We start from the raw sequence: 19,305 nt of genomic DNA on the forward strand, positions 1-19,305 counted from the left end.
ATTCCGAAGCGGCTAGAGGGAACGAAGGCAGAAGCGTCGAAGAAGGTGCACGTATACTAACCAAGAAGTTGAATTCAAAGTAGCTTCAGCACACCGTTCACCACTCTCGCATTCTTGGTCAGTATACATACACCTGAGAATGTTTCAAATAGCTAAGCGAAGTTCGATTGCAGTTTGATCGCCGCGCTGAGCAGAACATGTGTTCAACTTGTGCTCTTGAAATTCGGGGAAGTGATCACGAAGACTTCGCGGGAAAGCAGATGACAAACGCACACTGCAACACGAACAACAAGGACTAATGACCAAAATGAAGATCCCCGCCGATATAAGTGTAAATTTTCAACGGTGCAATGCCAAAAGTACGACTAAGATACAAGTGAGAGTAAGTGTACAGCTCAAAGTCCAGCTGCTCGAGCAAAAGAGTGCGTGAATCGAAATGATAACAGATCGCGAGGTCTGGCCACAGCCCATGTCTCTCGCTCAGCCTCTGACAATTGCCCCGGCTCTTGCTGCAAGACCTCGTGCAGATACGAGGGCACGCTTGGCCACTTTGACGATAGCATCAGAAGATCCGTCCTTGCTACCACGGACTTGGCCTCCTGAGACAACCTCTGGGCCAGGGACGTCTGGATATTCAGTGATATCAGCTCCCCAAATGCTGAAGTTGATACTGGCATCGTCAACAGCGTAGACACCAGGGATTTTGACGGTTGGTGAAGGAGCGGAGCCATTGGATCCCCCAGCGAGTTCGACCTGGGCGCAAGCGTAGTAGAATTCCGCCTCTCCGACGTGGGCGCCATGAAGAGGGATGTGTTCGGCGCGAACCAGATATTGACCGTCGGGAATGGTCGATGGCATGGTGAACTCGATCCGGTCTTCACCGTATGTGCACCAGGCGTTGTCGAGAATGGCTTCGTTGCCAGGACTGGAGCACAAGAGCTGCTCGCTGACTTTGAACCAATCGCCACTTCCGTCGTAGCTCTTGACGTCTCCGGAAGGTGCTTTACTCATGTAGACTTGAACTGGACCTGGATGTTCCATGCCGGTACCGCCGAAGGCCTGCTTCAATGCGATCTTGTCTCCTGACTTCACGCTGTAGACGTCGGTACCTGCACCAGAGGCTCCACCAGGCTGGCAGCGAAAGTCGTTCTCCAGGATCTCACTGCCTTTGGTTGGCATGTAGCCACGAGTGTGCTCGCGAATGTACGTCCAGTCAGAGCCGACCAGCTCGTCGTTGACGACGAGCTGAGAGAACGTGTAGTGGGCAGTGGCCGTAGAGATGGCCGAAGCCAGGAGTGTGATTTTCCGGATCTGCATGTCGACGGCGAGAAGTGAATGTGATGCGCTTGGCTCTGAGATGCAAAGAAAATGAGTGATTGGCCTCGATCAACGAAGGTGGAATGTAGTCAACATCGCCATGTGCCATGCGGAGGAGATATTATATCTTTTTCGTACGATGAGTGAGTGGCTGACGTCGCCGGAGAAACCAAGATGGCATGGCGTGCCGCATAGAATAGAGCAAAATGCATGGTGTGCCACATAGTATGGAGCGAAATGCCAAGTCAGACGGTGAGACTCATAGTAATCTAGAAGGCGATATTGATCTGAATCTTCCGTAGCAGTGAGTACGTCCTTATGGTGGACCTTCCGCGAGCCGAGAGACTCTCCAGGTTGGACTTATATGTGCTTGGCACCAGAAAGTGTTTCGAAACGGCGCTAATAAACGAGGACAAGTTGTGTTGACCGTTCAAGCACCCAGTGACCGCCAAGTGATGGACATTTCAGGAGCTGCGTGTATTGATTGTCCGTTCCATCCTCCTCGGCTACTAGAGAAGCTCGTGGCGATGTTACGATTAGAATCAATGCTGCATGGCGGTTTTAGACAGATACAGATTGCATATCAACTTGTTCCCGAAAGATTAGGCGGCAAGCTCGCGCACGGGTGTTTCTCGGGCGAGTTATGTAGGGAGGCCTATATATACTAGATTGTTAATAGAGGTTCTTACCGCCTCTACTAACCTACCTCTACGACTAACTTTCTATATTTGCCCTCGCACTATACTCGCTATTAACTCGCAAAATGCCTCTATATATCGATCTCTCGCTATAAAGGGCTTAGATAATCTTATAAGTTAATAGCGGTACTATATAAGGCGAAATCCTATAGTACCTTATATAAGAGACTAGTTACTAGATAGCTCTTTCTACGCTTTATCGGAGGCTTAAGGAATAGAGGGTTAACTATAGCTATTACGCTTACTATAACCGAGTTAATAATATCGAGGTACTAAAAATCCGAGTCGTATATACCTTCTCCGCTTTACGCTTAACTAATAAAGAAGCGGTTAAAGTACTAAAGATAGATAGATTTAATATTAGCTAGCGGAGATATTAACGGATACGTTAAAAGCTTAAATTAAAATTTAAAGAAGGTATTATTATAAGATAGATAGATAGAAGTAGAAGAGGAGATAGTAAAGGTCTTATAGGAAGAGCTCGAGAAGTCTATAGTAGAGTCCTTCGGCTAACGGTACCTATATACCTATATTAGGTCTAAATATAATATTATTAGTAGAGATCGGCTATATCGTATAGCTTACTTACTAAATCCTAAAGGGTTGCGAGTCCGCTATAAGCGGGCGCGAGAGCACTATAGAGCGATTATTATACTAGGCCCTAGCTACGTAATATTAATAGATGCTTACTATAAATTCGAGTATTAGGGAATATAGATCTACGTAGCTATTAATATCTACTCGCGTTATATTATCTAGGTCTACGTAGGGATTACTAGCCGTATAGCTATATCCGTACTCGCTTAATATATTACAACGATTAAGAATAGTAGTATAATACTATAGATTATTCGATTAGACCGTAGAGCGGAAACGATTCTAGCCGTAGACGCTTACTATACGACTCGCCTTACGACTCGTAGTAACCTAGAACTAGAACTAGAACTAGAACTAGAACTAGAACTACTAGCTTTCGAAGACTGCTTTAAATACAGTATAAGTAAGATAAACTAGCGGATCGAGGTATAGTAGCGCTAGTAAGCACCTATATTAAATAGCTAGAGGGGCTATTTTTACAAGTTGCTACGCGAGTTACTATACGATACTAAATTGCTAGCCGATCGGATTGCCTTCCTTATAGTCTATATACTAATTATACGCTATAAAGTCCTCGAATTTATTTACCTCTAGAATAGCTATCGGATTAGGAAGTAGGCTAATCGACTATACGTCGTACTAGGTATTCCGTATATTCTATACTATTATCTAGAGCTAAGCGGGCATTCTTATTAAGGTATTCCTATACCTAACGGCGTACTTAATAATATAGAGGAAGACCTTTAAGGATTCGGTATATATTAGATTCTATAGTACTCGCTATAGACTCGCTAATAGACTCGCTCCTAGATCTTAAAGCCTACCTGCCCGAGGCTACGCCTACTTAGTATAAGACAGCATCACAGACTCGCGGCTTCTCGTATCTAGTTAGTAGTAGCGAGAATAATAGCGATAGAGAGCGAGTTTACCGCTAGGTATACTATAAAGGGCTACGCCCTAGGTAGAAAGCGCTAGCCTTAGGTATTCGGCCTACGCGACTCTAACCTACTACTTAGCGCTTAGCGCACCGTATAAAACTATTCGGATTTGCGTAGATAGACCTAGCTCTTTATTAAACCTATTAAGTCTTATATCTAGTATCTACGTACGCGTTACTTGTCCGTAATGTTAGGTTCGATCTTTGTTATAGGAAACGCTAAGGTTTACTAGGAACCCGAGTAAGAAGGCTAGGGGAACGCTGCCCCTACTACGCTAGAGATAACTAGGGATAAGATTTATCGCGCCTTCGAGAGTCTCTATACTAGGTAATAGACAATAGAAGCCTAGCTATAAGCTACGCGCTCTACGCTCTAATAGGCGGAAGTATCTCGCTAGGCCGGGTCTACCGAAAACATTACGACGCGAGACTAGTCTACGAACGAGATCCTAAAAGGACTCCTAGAAACCCTCTCGGCTACTAGCTAAAATGTAACGGCGTTACGCGAATAGAAGCTACTATCGTAGGATAGAAAAGCTAAGACGTTTTAGGACTACCTACTACGACTAAGAAGTTCGTACCGAGTTCGTTCTAGGTTAAAACCGAAGCTCTCCGAAGATTACTACTAGGATACTATCTACGATACCCTACCGGCGAAGGAACGCGCTAGAATACGCTACTTCTAGGAAAGAGGAAGCCTTACGAAAGGAAAGGACCCTAAGGCTTTCTTCTAGTAACTTAAGGACGTATTCGCGGATAGTAACGAAGCCGCTAAGGCGCTAGAGCAACTCTAAGCCCTAGGATGTGCTTAGAGACAACCCTAGTACGACTAATAGCTAGAATTCGACGGCCTTCTACTAAGCGTAGGCAGAGACCGCTAGACCGACGATACAAAAATCGGATACTTAAAGAATACCTTCTCGAACGCGGCTAAGACTTGTGCCGCCGCTATACTAAAGATTAAGGATTACTACCTCTATATAGAGGAAGTCGAGCAAATTATAACGAACCTCGAATCGACGGACTAGTTTAAATAGGCTACGAAACGCTAGTAAGAAAGGAAGAAGGAGACCGCGAGCTCTTCGGTAGTTATCCTACCTTATATAGCTCCTATAGCGAACCCGAAGGTCGACTCCGATAGGGACGTAGTTATAAACCCCGCCTAAACAAACGCCTTCTATAAGAAGAACCGCGGAGGTTAGTAAAGAATAGTAGGGAAGCCTAGAGCTAAATAGGTCGACTCTATAGAGAGAGAGAAACGTAAAAAGAAAAGGCTCTACTTTCGCTATAGAGCGAGCGGATACTATATTCGCGACTACCCGTACGTACCGCCGGTTTAACCTGCTAAGATTAGCGTTACCTCCGTATAACCTATACTAGAAGATATAGAGGAATAGTCGGACTTAAGCAGTTCCGACTCGGGAAAAGAATAACTCTCGCTTAGAGTTAGGAGTCGAGAGTAGATAAAGTACGGGTAAGGAAATAGGAAGAAGTTAAAAAGGATATAAACGGGAACCTTATATATACCGATATAGTCCTCGAAAATAACGTCGGAACTTCTACTCTTATCGACGAAGGATACTAGTACTACGCTACGATTAATACGGGCCTAGCTAGAGGCCTCGGGCTTAGCTATATTAGCCGAGAGTCCCGAGAAGTAAAAGGAGCGTCGTCTACGATATAGGACGCGAAGATTGTCGGAGTCGTCGCCTTCTAGATAGAAATTAATAGGTTCTAGTAGATAGTATATACTTACGTCGTACCGGGATTAACCTTCCCTCTTATCCTAGGAACCTATAGAAGGTATATAATAAGGTTAGGACTATACCTAAAAAGCGTCGGTACTATTATAGAAGGGCCCGGTATTAGGTTAACGAAGGGTATTACTACCGCGAATTCGATATAAGCGGGAATATCGCTACGATCGACGCTACTAGAAGCCTACTTACCGCTACAATTACCGAGGATATTAAAAAGGCCCTAAAGACGAAAGAATATCCGACGATCGAGGAGCTAAAGAAAAAGCTACCTCCGGAGGTTCGTAATATAGCTACGCTATTTTATTAAAAGGAAGCCGATAAGTTAGCGCCCTATCGCCCTAGTATCGACTATATAATAGAACTCCGTAAAAACCTAGACAAATCCTAGCCGTAGCTCCCCTAGAGCCCGCTCTATAGTATATCGAAATAGGAGCTTTTAGTCTTACGAAAGTTACTTAACGAACTCCTAAAGAAGGGATTTATTAGATCCGCGAACTCCGAAGCGGCGGCGCCCGTATTATTCGTTAAGAAACCTAGCGGTAGGCTCTAGTTCTACTACGACTATAGGGCGCTTAACGCTCTAACGAAGCAAGATAGATATCCCCTCCTACTAATCCCGGATACTATAAGGAACCTAACAGAGGCCCGGTAGTTAACTAAGGTTAACGTAGTCTCGGCCTTTTATAAGATTAGAATAGTAAAAGGATACAAGTATAAGACGGCCTTCCGGACTAGGCTAGGCTCGTTCGAATAGCTAGTATACCTATTTAGTTTGTCCGGAGCCCCGGCTATATTTTAACGGTATATTAATGCTCTCTTACGGGAGTATCTAGACGACTTCGTATTAGCGTATATAGACGACGTAGTTGTCTACTCGAGCGGGTCGAGGGAAGACTATTTCCGTAAGGTAAGGGCGGTTCTTAAGAAGCTTTAGGACGGAGGCCTTTACCTCGATATTAAAAAGAGCGAATTCGCCTAGAAAAAGATTAAGTACCTAGGATTTGTCGTCTATGCCGACGGAGGAGGAGTATTAGCCGACCCCGAAAAGGTAGAAGCTATATAAAAATAGGTAGTGCCTAAGACCTAAAAGGAAGTTCGTCGTTTCTTAGGATTTACGAACTACTACTATATATTCGTACCGAACTATTCTAAGATCTCTGTACTATTAACCGCGCTTACTAGTAAGAGAACCCTATTCTCCTAGGGAGAAGAATAGGACAAAGCGTTTAAGACGCTAAAGGATAAATTCTACCGCGCCCCGGTACTTACCTAGTAGGACCCGTCTCTTCCTACTTTCCTTAAGACGGATTATAGCGAGTTCGCGATTAGGGGCGCTCTTATAAGTTATCTAAGAAAAGGCAGGGATCCGCCGACCGGTAGGTTTCTTTTCGAAGAAACTAAATAAAGCGGAGATTAATTACGATATCTACGATAAGGAAATGCTCGTAGTCGTATCTAGTATTAAGTTTTAGGACTCCGAGCTAAAATTATATAGCCCCTTTACGATTTAGACGAACTATAAGAACCTAGAATACTTTATAGTAAAGCGCTAGCTATCCGAAAGATAGATCCGATAGTAGGAAGAACTAGCGAAGTACTAGTTTACCCTAGTCTACCGGCCGGGAATCGAAGCTATCCTACTAGATACCTTATCGAGGAGAGAATAAGATGCATTAGGCTAAGACGATAAGCTTTCGAGGTTCCGGAGATTCTTAGAGCCGGACCTCTCTCTAAACTAGCCGGAAAACGTCTAGATTTCTAGTACTACTATCCGTAGCTTCCCGCGTATAATAAAGGCGAGCCCGTTATCCCTACTCGCGAACGAAACGGAGCCCGCGTAGCCTTCGCTAGAAAGCGCTAAACTATTCTAGGACCTAGAGATAAACGATATATAGAAGAGTATTATCGAGAAAGATACGGTATACTAGATAGTAGTACGGAAAGTCCGTAAGGGAAGTAGAATATTACAACCGGAAATTAAAGTAAAAATTTAGATCGGGGATTATATAATAGATCCTAAGGGGTTCCTTCGCTACTACGGTAAGCTCTAGGTTCTAGGAGCCCTAGCGACGACAGAAACCGAAAATAAAGATATAGAGGCCGAGGAACTATAGTAGGATATACTATATACGAAGATTATCTAGTCGATCTATAACTCGCTACTCTACGGCTACCCTAGCCGGGATTCTACTACTTCTATACTAGGTCGCGACTTTTACTAGCCGCTATAGTCGAAGCAGGTACGGCAATTCCTACGGAACTGTAACTATTATAGACGTAATAAGGTATAGAGGGAATATAAACACAGCCTCCTAAAACTACTACCGGTACCCGACCGTTTCTTCTAGGAAATTTCGATAGACTTTATAACTAACCTACCGGAGTTAGATAGGAACTAGTATCTATAGGTAATTAAAGACCGCCTTAGTAAATAGATTGCCCTTATCGGTACTCTCTCTATAAAAGTAGAGGAATGCGCGGTTTTATTTCTAAAATACTAGGTTAGGTATTACGGACTACCTCGTACTATTACTAGCGATAGAGATACGAATTAGATAAGCACTTTCTAGAGGGAGATATATCGACTACTTAGCGTAAAGTAGAGGTTAAGCTCCGCCTACTACCTACAAACCGATAGGGGTCCGGAGCGCGTAAACTAAGATATATAAGCTTACCTATAGAACTATATTAACTAGATATAGTCCGATTAGAACTAATAGCTTCCTATAGTAGAACTAGCGTTTAACGGGAGATACTAAGCGGGGTTAGGAACAAGCTCCGCCTTCGCGACTTATAGTTACGAATCTACCTCCCCCGTTACGTTAGAAGAGGACTTAGCTATCGATAGATAGCTAACTATAGCGAAACGGGCGGAGGAGTTCGTAGACAAGATTAAGAAGATCTTAGATCTGTACTAAGTATAGATAGCGGAAGCCGTATAGAAACAAGAGGATAGCGCGAACAAGACTAGAACTCTAGCGCCGGTATATTATATTAGAGATAAGGTCTAGCTCAACCTAAGGAATTACTAGACCGGTAGACTAAAGAAGAGCCTCGACTCGAAGTACGCTAAGTATACGGTAGAAGAGGTATTATCGCCTATCTTAGTATAACTCTTAAAGATACCTAGTAATATTTACCCGATATTCTATACCGACCTTCTAAGACTTACGAGCCGGGACCCCCTTCTAGGGTAAGTAACTAACGACGAATAGCCGGACCCTATCTTATTCGAGACGTATAAAGAGTAGTAGGTCGAAGAAATCCTATATACCCGGAAAAAGAAGTAGGGCCGAGGGCGAGAAGTACTCGTAAAATAGAGCGGGTACTATAAACCTATATAGGAACCCCTAGACAATATTACGGATACCTCCGCGCTAGACGACTTCGAAGCGAAATATAGACAAATCGAGGAGAACGACGGGCCTCTAGGAAATTAGGAGAAGAGAGGAAAACGGAAGAAATAACGCGGTAACCTAGAGTTTTTCTACGGAGTAACGGGTTTACAGATTCTAGGGACTTTTGCTAACTTCTAGAGTTTGGATTTTCTTACTAACTTATTAGACTTAGGTTTACTAGAACACTAGAGAAGAGAAACACAATTTAGAGTTAAGAAGAATTTTATTTAGGTATTTATAAGTAAGTATCGGGTCTCCGCCCGAAATTAGAAGGTTACCTTAGGACTATAACAAAAATAATAATAACATATCCGAAACTACCTAGAGCCTACTAGAAAACCTACGGAAACCTTTACTCCTCTAGCGGACTTAGACGATTATTACCGAGGTAGAGGGCAGTCGGAACGCTACTAAAAAAGAGAGGTTAGTAAGAGAAAGTCGAAGGGTAGCGAGGAACTTACGTCTAAGTCTATTAAGCTACGATATTAGCGACGGTATTCGTTACCTCCGAAGCGATAGCGCTAAAACAAACGGTTAGCGAGGGTTTTATCGCGGGAAACGGGGAATCTTACCTAGATAATAACCCCTACAGCTAGAGAGACTTAAGAGCTTTCTATACTTTAAGAACCTTAAGAAGCTCGGAGTGCTTCTTAGCGATATTAGCGCGGGTCGCGCGGGTATAGCTAGCGTAGGCTACGTAGGCTATTTAAGGACTAAATAGTTAGCGAGAGATTCGGTACAAGAATCGCGATAACCTATAGTAGGGCGTAAGCAATTCTCTTACGAGCGTAATTAGCGCAAGCCCTCGAGCTAGCGGGCTTAAGAAAAGTTAGCGGACCCTACGACAAATCGGACGGGAACCTTATAGATTAGTCGGCGCAGTCTTCGTAGGAGTTATAGCAACTAACGTAGTAAATTCGACGAGCTATCTAAGACAAGTTAATTTTACGAAGGGAACTAAGGAGGAAGGGGAGGGACTTACGGTATTAGTAGTAGTAGTAGTAGTAGTAAAGGTATATATAGAGAAAAGAGGAAGAAGACGAAGAAGAGAGAAATATTAATACTTATAGAAAGCGATATAGAAGTAAAGGTCGCGAAGGCAACGGAAGGCGCGAGTATAAGTAAGGCGCGTTTTAGGAAGCGGTAAGTAGGTAAAAGAGCGCGGTTTAGTAGTCGCGAAGAAAGTTATAGCCCTTAAAGCCTAAGATATAGTAACCCCGACCGGAAAGTAGCGGAAACCCCGATTGTAAGGGAGGATACTACGAGCGCGTTACTTTAGAGAAGCTTAGATAGGTACAGATCTAATAGATAAAGTAATAGCGATAGAAACCGCGATAGAAGGGGAGGAGGACGGGGGTAATATAAAGGGCTACGCCCTAGGTAGAAAGCGCTAGCCTTAGGCATTCGGCCTACGCGACTCTAACCTACTACTTAGCGCTTAGCGTACCGCACAAAACTATTCGGATTTACGTAGATAGACCTAGCTCTTTATCGAACCTATTAGGTCTTGTGTCTAGCATCTGCGTACGCGTTACTTACTCGTAATATATACTTACTTCTTCGATAGCTAATTGCCGAGTATATAGCTATAGGGTTAGGGCCTAAACTAATAGAGTTAGACAAGCTATTAGCAGCTCGTAATTAGACGTTAGGTAGGGCGAATACCGGGGCTAGATTAATTAAGTTTGCAAATAATATATACTAATCTAAAATAAGGGATCTACGAGCCGGCCGCGAGCCGGCCGCAAGTCGCTTATTTTAGTTCTATTTACTTTTTAATCTTTTGATTCCTATCTTGTTCTACCTTAGTTCTACTACTAATAATGCCTATCTAGGGTACCTTTTATACTATTACCGGCGCTAACTATATAACACTATTAAAAACATACGTATTCTATAACTAATATAGTCTTAAGAACCCTAATCTACTAACCGAGCGATTTGTACGCGAGCCGTTAGTAGTAGCAGCTACTACCGCTGCTGCTACTACGAGTTTAACTACGAGTATAGTACGAGGCTTTAATACGTTCCCTTCTCTACCTAAGGCGGCGAATACTATACGCAATACTACTATTTAGTAGTATAAGCTAACTTCTCGACTAAATGCTAGATCTCGGAGCCTCTCGCAACGTCTACTAATACCTATATAAGCATTAAAGGAGCTAATAAAGGTATTATTTACCTACCGCTATTTAGTTTTTAGCTAGCGAGTAGAGGTTTCTTATAGAGGTAGAGTCGACCTATAGGAATATAATTAGCTAGTTCTATAGACTTCTATTACTAATATCTAGTCTAATAAAGACTTCGAAGAAGCTAATATATTACTTATAGACTAGGTTCTTAGTCGGATTAACGCTAAGGACCTACTATAAGGTAGCGTCTATTAGGTCGACGACTATACGGAGCACTTCTTCTATACTAATTTCGATAATAAGCGCTTATTACTAGATAAAGTCGCATCCAAAGCACTCGGCCTAGGACTAGTTAAAGAGGCTCTTATACTCTTTAAACCGCAAATAGGGAAAGCAATAAAGTAGCTACTAATCTATTACCTTAAAATTTAATCTAATAATAGTAGAAGCTATAGCAATAAAGGTAACTAAAGCGGAAGTACCGGCTAAGTACTCCTACTACGAGTAGTAGCGCGAGTGCTATAGCGAGTTAGGACGGGGTTGTTCTATCTATAGAGATTAAGTAAAAGAAGCTATAGAAGGAGAAGGTAATCGATATAAAAAAGCCGCCTAAGTTTATTAACCTAAGCAGTAAGGACACCGCGAGGCTACTACGAGTTACGCCTATTCTAAAAGAGTCGAGCGAAGCTAAGGACTAGCAATATAGTTAGCAAGATAGTTAGCAAGATAGCTAGTAAGAAGGCTAGTAAGGTTAGTAAGGTTAGTAAGGTTAGTAAGGCTAGCAAGGTTAGCAAGATAGCTAGCAAGATAGTTAGTAATATAGTTAGTAAGATAGTTAGAGCGGATAGAAGAGTTAGAAGCTAAAGCGTACTTAGAAGCTAGTTAATCTATTATCTATAGAGATACGATCGAAGAAGATAGGAAATTAAAATATAGACTCGCTACAGACTCGCTACAGACTCGCTCCTTAAACATTATCTACTAGTAGCTCGCGATCGCTATTTAGCTATAGCTCCTTCTATATCGTATATATATTCTTAGACTTAATAATAGCCTTATTCTTAAGCTATTTAAACTACGAGAGGTAATATTCTTCTAACTTATCGAACCTAGCTTCTAATGCCTTAATCTTTGCCTCTAATATAGTATTCTTTGCCTCTATAGCCTCGACTCGCGCCTATATCGCGGCTAGCTCGCTATTTCTATCGTCTTCTTTAACCTCTTCTATACTAGCTATATAGCTAGACTTACCCTTATACTTATAATAAGCGTAGATACGCTCGCCCTTACTATTAAGTATACGATACTTAAAGTTGTTAGAGCGTATACAGTAGTAGTATAGCGCTAGTATAAGCTTACTAGAGTCCGTTTCTATAATAAGTCTAGTAGCCTTATATTTCCGTAGTCTATTTAATACCGCCTTCTTCTTATCCGGTATTACTATTTAATCGAGTAGCTCTTACTATATCTACGCGCTATAATACTAGAAATCGTAGGTATTTATAGTCGCAGGGCGTCGAAGTCTAGAGCGAGTTAGTAGCGAGTCTATAGCGATGTGCCTCGCGATTTATAATAAATATTCTCCTCCTTCTACTAGTAAGTATACTACTAAAGTTAAAGCTAAAGCTAAAGCTACTAAAGCTACGCTAAGAATAAGGTCTCGCGGAATACTAGTTATAGCGGCTACTACTATTAGTGTCGCTATCGCTATCGCTATCGCTATCGCTATCGGTAGAAGAAGAATATTACAAAGCAAGGCGCGAAAGTATAGCGAGTCTAAGTAAGGTTTATCGCGATAATAGGTATAGTAAGGTTAGTAAGGAAGGCGTAACAGGAAGCGACAATAGACTAAAGTGAAGCTAACCCTCTATTAACAATCTAGTATATATAGAGCTCCGTCGCTATGCCCGTACTCGAGCTAATATCCTAAAGAGCGATTTCTACTTCTAGAATAATAAGTCGATTAACGTCCTTAAGAAGTCTAGTTAGATATCCTATAATTCTAGCACGAGCGGCGCCGAGTCTGTTAAGACAGATAGAACAAATTATCCCTCCGAGCCGTATATTCTCCCCTTCTCGTCTAAAACAACGCTAGGTATGCTACTACTACGTAGTTTCGTATATAGCCGGGAAGTAGGACTATAGTAAACGGGGTTTAGGTTAGCGCGAGATTAGCGCGAAGATAAGAACGCATATTCTTATACGTAGCGTACTTATTCTACTAGTTAGCGCAAGCCGATCCGATTCCTTCTTTATACATTACTTAAATGTAACTAATAATTGTATTTAGAAGAAGGGCTAATTATAGAAAGCCTAAAGATAAAGTATAGCAGTTACAGCCTTAGGTATTAGGTACGTAATGAACCCTAATACTACACACTCTAAGTTACCCCCTTAGTACGTATATATCGCTATAGAATAAAGGAAACACAATAGCTATTCGTTAGTAAAGCAAACAAGGGGGTATTAGGTAAGTGGGAATAACTAGACTAGGCTATTTAAACAAAGCAAACAAAAGCAAACAAGACCCTCCTTAGTACTTAGTAGCTAGCTTTATAGCGCTCTTAATAGCAGCCTTGCAATCTACTAGGTTTAGTTGTTTAATAAAGCGGCTATGCTTAATCTTGTTAGGTAGCTTAGTAAAGCTATTAGTAATCTAATCGTGTATACTAACCTATTAAACGATAATAGAGCTATTAGCAATCTTCTCTCGGATATAGTAGATACGAGTATCTATATGCTTCGTATAGCTATTAATGCTAGTCGACTTAGTAATAGCGATAGCCGACTAATTGTCCTTATAGAGCGTAACTAGAAAAATGTAGCCCTTATAGCCGATTTCCTTTAAGGAACGAGCTAAGGCAATCGCCTCCTTAGCGCCTATAGTAAGTTAGATATACTTAGCTTTAGTTAACGATAGTATAATAAGCGTCTAGCGTCCGGACTTATACAATAGAGGTCCGCCTATAATAGTAAAGTAGAATCCGCTAGTAGAACGTCGAGTAACTAGATTATTAGCCTACGAGGCGTTATAGTATCTAGCAAAGCTTAGCTTATCGTTCTATATGCCTTAGAAACGCATGCTACAACTAAGGGTACTAACTAGGTACTTAATTAGCTAAAGGAGTGCGGTATAATGTTCTTTAGTTAGGTTAGAGATAAATCGTAATAACAGGCCTATAGTATAGCAAGCATTAGGTCGTATAATTATAGCTAGCTATAGCGCCTCGCTAATACCTTCTTAATACTAAGTCTTAAAGGCGGTACTAGCTGTATAGCCCTTAGGTGCGCGTTAAATAGACGTCTTAATATAGCGAGGTGCTATTAGAGTAGCTAGACCGATACGGCTACGTATACTATATTTCTTACTAAGCCTATTTAAATAGGCATCTTAAACGACGTAAATAGTGCGCTAACCGCGGTTAAGGATGATCCGTATACCGAGATAGTAGTATAGGTCGCCTAGTTCTCGTATATTAAAACGGTCCTTTAGTAACTAAGTAACGGCCTCTAGTACTAATAGGCTATAGGTAATAATAATTATATCGTCGACGTAGATAACGATAATCGAGCCGCTAAGAACGTGTTTGAACATACACACGTTAGTTATTATTAGTACAAAGTCTAGGCTCTTTAAGTACTTCCGAAGCTCTTTATACTATAGTATTAGTAACTGCTTTAGACTATACAGTACCTTTAGCAATAGGCAAACTATGCCCTTGCTACTACAGTCCTTAAAGCTATATAGCTACTTAACGTAGATCTTATACTTATCGCTAATTAGGGCATTAAGGAAGGCTATTAGAATGTCGTACTACTTAGCTTCTAAGTTATAGTATACAATTAGGCTAAACAAGGCTCGAAGTGTATACGGCTTAGCGATAGCCGTATAGGTCTCGTTATAATCCTGTCCTTTAACCTATATAAAGCTACGGACGACCTAACGAGCCTTAAACCGGCTTACTTTACTATTAGCGTCTCGCTTAATAGTAAAGACCTATCGGCTACGAACTACCTTACGACCTCTAGGCACTTCTAGCCGAGAAACGTATACCTATATATAGTTGTCGATTAGCAACTTGTATTTAGCCTTATAGGCCTCTTTCTACTATAGCTAATATAGCGACTAGGTAGCCTCCTTATAGCTCTTCGGAATAGGAATAGCCTCCTTAGGCTTGTTAGACTGTTTAGCAATATAATAGGAAGCTGTAAAACCCTTAATATAGGCTATCGGTATGTTAGCTATTATACGTCGAGTCGACCGCTTAATACTATAATCGGCTAGATAGCTACGCAACAGCTCACGAGCGCTCTTATTGCTTCGTGTCTTGCGTATAGAACGACTACTAACGTTGTCTAGTCGCTTAAACCTAGGCAGCTAGCTAGGCTCGCCCTTCTTAGCGTTTAGATTATATACTAGCTCTTCCTTAGCTAACTAAAAGCTATCTTTATTACTTGAAGCTAGTAGTTAAACGTCTAGAAGGTCGTTATCGATAGGTAATAGACTAGCGACCTTATTAGCTATTTCCTATATAGGTCCTTATATAGGCTATTCTTCCTACTAAGCTAGAAGCGGCTAGACTATACTAGTAGCCTCGGTAGGCGACAGAGCCTTGTTACTTACAGAATTGAACAAAGCTAGCATAATAGACTCAAGGGTAACAAACTCGTTCTTAGACAAGTCGTTAGTATTAGTATATAGCTTTATACCATCTAGAAGTAGGAGGTTAAGGTTACCCCCTAACTTAATAAACTAGACGTCCTTAGAAGCGATAACCTTATACTAATTAGGCAGGTAAATTATGTATTTTCCGGAGTCTATAGAGCCCTTAGTATAGCTAACTAGCTTGCTAACTAGGCCTCTGCTATCTATCTTCTTTCTACGAGCAACACTATAATCGTAGGCAATTAACGTATAGCTATATACTCGAAGGTACTAAAGACGCGGCTGTATTCGTAACTAATTAAGCTCCTTAGCGACAATAGTATATAGGCTTCCTCCGTTAGCGGTTAGCGTAATATTAAGAACCTATATAGCGGAGGCAATAGTATATAGCTATAGGAACTTAGGAAGGTTAGCCTATAGTATTATCTTTCTCGCAGTCGTATATACGATATAATTGCTAACCTTAGTAAGGCTATTCTAAGTCGAAGAGTAAGGTGCTATAACTTGTAGTATAATGCCCTAATTACGAGCCTAACTTAATAACTAATTTCCGCCGTATTTACCCCCTCTATCGAGTCGGTAGATCGGGATCGAGTAACTAGTCTATATACGGACGTATATACGATATTCCTTAATAGCTACTACAGCCCCTAACTTAAGTAAGCTAGCATACTCGTAACGATAGCCTAACTTAGCGTATATAAACAGCGTAAAGTAGCGTTCCTATAATAGACTAGGGTTAGTAATAGTAACTATATCTATACAGACAATGTAATAGATTGTAGATAGTCGTACGCGCGGCAGCCGATTGTATTCCTTATATAATATAGCTATACGATAGGCAATGCAGTTGCGGAAGTCCTTCTTAGCACTAGTAATAACAATTTGACCCTTAGATTCTATTCTTAGCAGCTTATAGTAATAAATATAGCTATATCGCAGATGCTATTTATCTATAGTACCTATAGGCACCCCCTTCTTCGACAAAAGGGCAACTACCTTACTATCTAGACTAGAGGTTAGTATATAGAGGTAGGGGAGACTATTCTTACAGTACGTCTAAGCGATAGTAACCTTATTGCCCTCTACTATCGTAAACAGTATACGCTTATTATTACGGTAGAAACAACCCTTATTAGCAAGCTTCTTAGTAGATAGAAGGTTAGCTACTAGACTAGGCATATATAGTATATTAGACAACTTTATATTGCTTATACTACGCTTATTAACAACCTCTGTCTAAGCTATGCTAACTATCGTAGCGTGCTTCGTATTGCCTCTAAACCGGATAGGGATGTAGTAGCCTTTATATTTAATAAGTAGCGAGGGGTCGTTAACTATATATATACTAGTACCTAAGTCGACAACCTAATTAGTAGTCCGAGTGCTAGTAGTAAGAGCCGTAGACACCTAGTCGCTAATAGTAACTATAGTATTTGTAGTAAAGGCGTAATTGTCGCTTAGGCCTAATAATACCCCCGGGGTAGCATTAGCCGTATATAGCCCCTAAGCACTATTCTAACTAGATAGCGGCTGCTACTATTACTAAGTAGTTAGTCTACGCTACTACTATTGCTATACCCCCTTCTTCTTAGCCTTCTACTGTTTACGACGTAGTCGGTCTTCCTCCTTTAGGTAAGGGTACTTAGTATAGTAGCGGTTAGAAGGGTGTAATCCCTAACAATAGGCGCACTTCTTACGGTTAGACTAATAACTATTCTAGTTGCTTCTACCGCGGCCTCGACCGTTGTTATTATTTCCGTAGCTACTACGACCGCTACGGTTCGAGTTACCTCGACTATTGCTATTGCTATTGCTACCTTACTATTATAGTTAGCGTTAAAGACTAAAGAATCTATTATATTAGGCCTAGTTTAATTAAGCTATATTCTTATTAAGTAACGCGCTAATAATGTTATTAAGGGTGCTATTATTAATAGTATATTCTAAGGCGCGCATCTGCTTACGGCGTATCTATATAAAAGCCTCGTAGAATAGAGAGATCTATATAATAAATATATAGACAGCCTAATATTAGCTAATAGCTAATTTAGTATCCTTTAAGGCACCGAGCTTCTTCTTACATTCGTTATAGAACTTCTCGACGTCCTTACTATCGTAGCGAAGGGTAATATAGTCCTAGAAGAGTATAAATTTAGTAGACCTGCCTTTACTAGTATATTTCTTATATAGATAATCCTATACTACCTTAGAGGTATCGAGTCTAAGTAACGACTACTAGATCTCCGACATATAGTTAGCGAATATCTACGTACGCGCTAACTGGTCCTTTGCCTCCTATTTATCTTAGCGGTCTTTAAATTGCTCCTATGTTTTAGTAGATAATAGTTTAATCTTAGGCTTTAGACGGGTCCCTTAGATATAGCGCTATACCTATATGCCTTTAAGGGCACCCTTAGCGGTATAGGCCTATACTAGATAATTCTCCTTGTTCTTTAGCTTAGGGATGTTGCTTATATAAGCGTTAGTAGTTATAGGGGAAGCTATTATAGATAGTAACAGCGATATAGAAAGAGACTATAAACTTGTCTTAAAAGGCGGCCGATAGGCGCGCCTAGGTTTTAGTATAGCGGACAGCCGACACTATTGTTATTAACCGACTCGAGTCGGACTAGCACCTGCTAGAACACTCGAGGGCGGCGGCGGCGATAATAATAGTATTAGCGCAATTTTTAGTAATAAGCGCTAGCTACGTAGCAGTCGGAGTAACTATTAGAATACGTAGTAAACGTATCGTGCGCGTTAGAAACGCAGGGGGCTTATAACCACTTGAATGTAACTAATAATTGTATTTAGAAGAAGGGCTAATTACAGAAAGCCTAAAGATGAAGTGTGGCAGTTACAGCCTTAGGCATCAGGCACGTAATGAACCCTAACACTACACACTCCAAGTGCATCCGCGAAGCTCGAATGCAGCCTTCAAAATAGAGCAGAACAACGACCGAGGCTTGGAAGACTGACAGGAGATAGATAGGAATGCTTGACGTCCTCTAATTTATTCTGCAAACTGCTAATGCATGGCCAAAACGTAAGCTGCTTCTCCGGGCGACAGGCATTAGCTTAGTGCGGAGACGTCTAAGAAAATCACTAATCGCGCTTCGACATAGTCCTTCTACGACCTTAGAATATTGCAACGACATCGACAAAACGCACGTCTGCGCTATTGCACCGAACACATTACTGCAGCACTCGTTAAAAGACGGAGAGAGGCATAGCATAGCATAGGCCTTTGCTAGAACACAGTTAAGCTATAAGTAAATAAAGAGCCGGATGAAAGAAATGTGAAAGCTTAATAAGATGTATAGGTGGCTACTAGGGAGCGCTAGTAGATTGATTAGACATTACCGGAACAGCACAGAGCCGCAGACTCTCGTGGCCTCGGTGATAGGTGCTACTATACGGCGCAACTCCAAGACGGCGACCTCTAATAGAGTCTCCAGTTTTCAGTCAGGTTTGCTGTTAGGTTTCAAATAACGTCGAACGTATACTTAACGGGTAATGGCATAGCGATGTGATCTAGGAAACACAGCGGGCGTTCTAGTCTACGAGTCTCTAACATCATCTCTTAGGTATGCAAGCTCAGACAGTTCAAACTGCGCTTTCGTTCCGACGGTACCGTCTCTTCTACTCTCTAAATTCATAATCGGTTGCACTTGAAACGTTAGGCTATTAGCTAACTCCATTTGTAGGCGCTGCCCTATGCCTTATATAAAAGCTCCCCCTTCGCTAAACTTCCGTTCTCTACTGTACCTCGACTAGTAACTTGCTCCTTATAGAGA

At 41.4% G+C, this 19,305-nt stretch overlaps 3 protein-coding genes across 3 annotated transcripts; 1 reads left to right on the forward strand and 2 right to left on the reverse strand.

Moving 5' to 3' along the window:
* Nucleotides 1-318: 318 nt before the first annotated feature.
* Nucleotides 319-1,812, reverse strand: MYCFIDRAFT_155007 (glycoside hydrolase family 61 protein). The gene has a single exon (XM_007929919.1). It carries the CDS (start codon nt 1,315-1,317, stop codon nt 481-483), a length of 837 nt encoding a protein of 278 aa, XP_007928110.1. The 5' UTR covers nt 1,318-1,812; the 3' UTR covers nt 319-480.
* Nucleotides 1,044-11,810, forward strand: MYCFIDRAFT_208143 (uncharacterized protein; the record flags this gene model as incomplete). Its single annotated transcript, XM_007929920.1, has 8 exons — nt 1,044-1,372; nt 1,407-1,419; nt 1,466-1,501; nt 1,544-1,569; nt 1,620-1,733; nt 1,760-1,846; nt 1,883-1,942; nt 11,798-11,810. Exons 1-8 carry the CDS (start codon nt 1,341-1,343, stop codon nt 11,808-11,810), a joined length of 381 nt encoding a protein of 126 aa, XP_007928111.1. The 5' UTR covers nt 1,044-1,340.
* A 6,535-nt stretch (nt 11,811-18,345) lies between these two features.
* Nucleotides 18,346-18,744, reverse strand: MYCFIDRAFT_176081 (uncharacterized protein; the record flags this gene model as incomplete). Its single annotated transcript, XM_007929921.1, has 8 exons — nt 18,346-18,372; nt 18,413-18,431; nt 18,463-18,482; nt 18,512-18,526; nt 18,555-18,565; nt 18,615-18,645; nt 18,680-18,686; nt 18,716-18,744. 8 exons carry the CDS (start codon nt 18,742-18,744, stop codon nt 18,346-18,348), a joined length of 159 nt encoding a protein of 52 aa, XP_007928112.1.
* Nucleotides 18,745-19,305: the final 561 nt, after the last annotated feature.

This window comes from Pseudocercospora fijiensis (assembly GCF_000340215.1).
Source record: "Pseudocercospora fijiensis CIRAD86 unplaced genomic scaffold MYCFIscaffold_6, whole genome shotgun sequence".
Classification (NCBI taxonomy): domain Eukaryota; kingdom Fungi; phylum Ascomycota; class Dothideomycetes; order Mycosphaerellales; family Mycosphaerellaceae; genus Pseudocercospora; species Pseudocercospora fijiensis.

Excerpts from the sequence above, each read along its gene's own strand:
- MYCFIDRAFT_155007 (XM_007929919.1), bottom strand. The coding sequence starts at position 1,317 with ATGCAGATCCGGAAAATCACACTCCTGGCTTCGGCCATCTCTACGGCC.